The sequence below is a fragment of the Alosa pseudoharengus genome, unplaced genomic scaffold (genome assembly GCF_046254945.1).
Source record: "Alosa pseudoharengus isolate Yale_2024_CS ecotype anadromous, Long Island Sound unplaced genomic scaffold, YU_APseudo_1.1 YU_APseudo_1.1_scf_13, whole genome shotgun sequence".
Lineage (NCBI taxonomy): Eukaryota > Metazoa > Chordata > Actinopteri > Clupeiformes > Clupeidae > Alosa > Alosa pseudoharengus.
Window position 1 is genome coordinate 37099001 of NW_027468598.1, and position 2500 is coordinate 37101500.

The window sequence follows — 2500 nt, forward strand, 5'->3', positions numbered from 1 at the left end:
TTCGGCCAGCCAGACGCTATCAAATGTCCGACCGTTGGCTAGGCGTTGGCTGGCCCAAATATATAAAATGATTATAGTTAGATTCTGGCGATACACTGTCAACGCTCTAGCGCTTTGATGGCTATCTCTGACCATGACACAGGTTGTCATGCCTGATAAATATCCTGCCAGTGCATGACAATCATTTACAAATACATGATGTAAACACTCCTAACTCTCTTTGGATCTCAACTTTTCTGATAGAAGTGACACTCATACCATCATACTTAACAATACTGCAAAAGTGAAAACAGACCTAGAAGTAGCTCAAAACAACTGTGGACAGCTACTTCAAAATGCAGCATTGCACATCTCAAAGTAAGACACTCAGGCTGAGCATTGTGTTCAATAAAATGGTATGCAGATACACACACACACGCAGTGAGAACACATTACAGACACACACACATAAATATAACCAACTACAAACTGTAAATTCTTTTAATATGAAGTAATTGAATACTTTCAGTAATGTCATTACGGTACGTATATGATATTGTGACAGTCATTATACTGGAACAAATATATATCTATCATATCAACAGCGCGCACACACACACACCATTCCTTTGGAGAGCAGGTTGAGGATCTCAGCCAGCAACACTCCTGCTTTTGCCATAGGCTGCAGCGGCTTGGCCACCTCCCTAAGAGATAAGAGGTCAGAGTTCAGCGGTCAACTACTACACACACACACACACACACACACACACACACACACACACACACACACACACACACATGCAGCATTAAATACTGAAGCTCTATACACATATAGGGCTGTGTGTGTGTGTGTGTGTGTGTGTGTAGGTGTGTGTGTGTGTGTGTGTGTGTGCGTATGAGTGTTTAAATGCACAGAGCAGGGGGCAGAGTAGGCCTCAGATGAAGCCTGGGGCTGACCTGAAGAGCGGGCCCATGGGGATGCCTCCCTCCTGGAGCATGGGAGCAATGATCTCAGCCAGGTAGAGCCAGATGTGGGGAATGTCAATGGCCATGTCCTCAGCCACCTCCAGGATCTCATAGAGACTAACACACACACACACACACACACATACAACACAGCATTAACAACTGCAGCTACATACACACACACACACCATTAACAACTACAGCCACGCGCACACACACACACACACACACACACACACAGAACGCCTACACAGCCACCTAAGCTGCAAAGCGCTGTGTGAAACACTAGAAGGGGTGTGTCACGATTCTGCCGATTCATCTTCTCCTCACGCCGCGACACAGGTGTGTGGATATGAGTGTCATGATTTCCGTTTCCATATGCATATCGTTACAGCCTCACTACAGTCACACTCGCACACACACACACACACACACACAGCATTAACTACAACAGCCACACACACATGCACAGTATTAACTACTAGTCACACACGCACCACACACACACACACAGCATTTACTACTACAGTCACACACACGCACGCACACATACACACACAGCATTTACTACTAGTCACACACACACACAGCATTAACTACTACAGTCACACACACGCACCAAACACACACACACAAACACAACATTAACTATAACAGCCATACACACACACACAGCATTAACTACTACAGTCACACACATGCACCACACACACACACACACACACACACGCACACACGCACAGACGCGCACACACACGTACACTCACCCCTTGTAGTACTGTTGTGTGCTAAGCGTTCCTGCTTTGATGAGCTGCTGGAGCAGCATCCCCATGTGTTCCCGGGCCATGGAGCTTCTCTCCAGCGTCGCCTCGATGCCCACGCGCACAAACAAGCCCAGCAGGGACGGACACTGCAGCTCAGACACACATTGCAGAGCCTCCTGCAGAACACACACACACACGCACGCACGCACACACACACACACACACACATGCACACGCACGCACACACACACACACACACACACACACACCATGTGAGAGACCGCACCGATGAATGTTGTGTTACATGTGCCACACTCAGATAATACATGCGGTAACACTTTTTAATAACTTAACACAATTAGGGCTGTCACTTTTGTGAAAAAATCCTGTTCGATTTTTGAGACACAAATGTTCATTGAATCGATTATAAAATCGATTTTCCATGTCTAAAGAAGTTTCCATTTTCAACGCCAAATATAGGCCAATCCACGGACAACTAACAGGCATTAGGACTAACGTAAAGAGGGCGCTTGAGACGCTTGAGCAATATTTCTGATGATTTATTGGTGTGAAGTTTTGTGTAAAATGACAAACAGGAGTGCAACATTCTCGAACAACAAAAGGCAGAGTGGACTGCCATAACATCAATGAAAAACAGGCTTCAACATGGCTGTTTACGATAAGAAATGTCAAAGAAATTTGGCCTACGTAGGAACTCACAACTGCACAGTTTGCATACCACTTTGTCCTTCTCCATAGTTTGATCTACAGTCCAAAACCTACAGTGTTTC

The 2500-nt window shown here is 45.6% G+C and overlaps 1 protein-coding gene across 1 annotated transcript in view; it reads right to left on the reverse strand.

Moving 5' to 3' along the window:
• Positions 1-121: 121 nt before the first annotated feature.
• LOC143121424 (eukaryotic translation initiation factor 4 gamma 1-like) overlaps positions 122-2500 on the reverse strand; it is a 73537-nt gene continuing 71158 nt past the window's right edge. The window contains exons 24-27 of the mRNA XM_076281784.1: positions 1713-1885; positions 937-1062; positions 602-683; positions 122-127 (exon numbers count right to left, since the gene is read on the reverse strand). Of these exons, the coding sequence (XP_076137899.1) occupies positions 122-127; positions 602-683; positions 937-1062; positions 1713-1885 (387 nt within the window). The remainder of the gene's footprint in view (positions 128-601; positions 684-936; positions 1063-1712; positions 1886-2500) is intronic.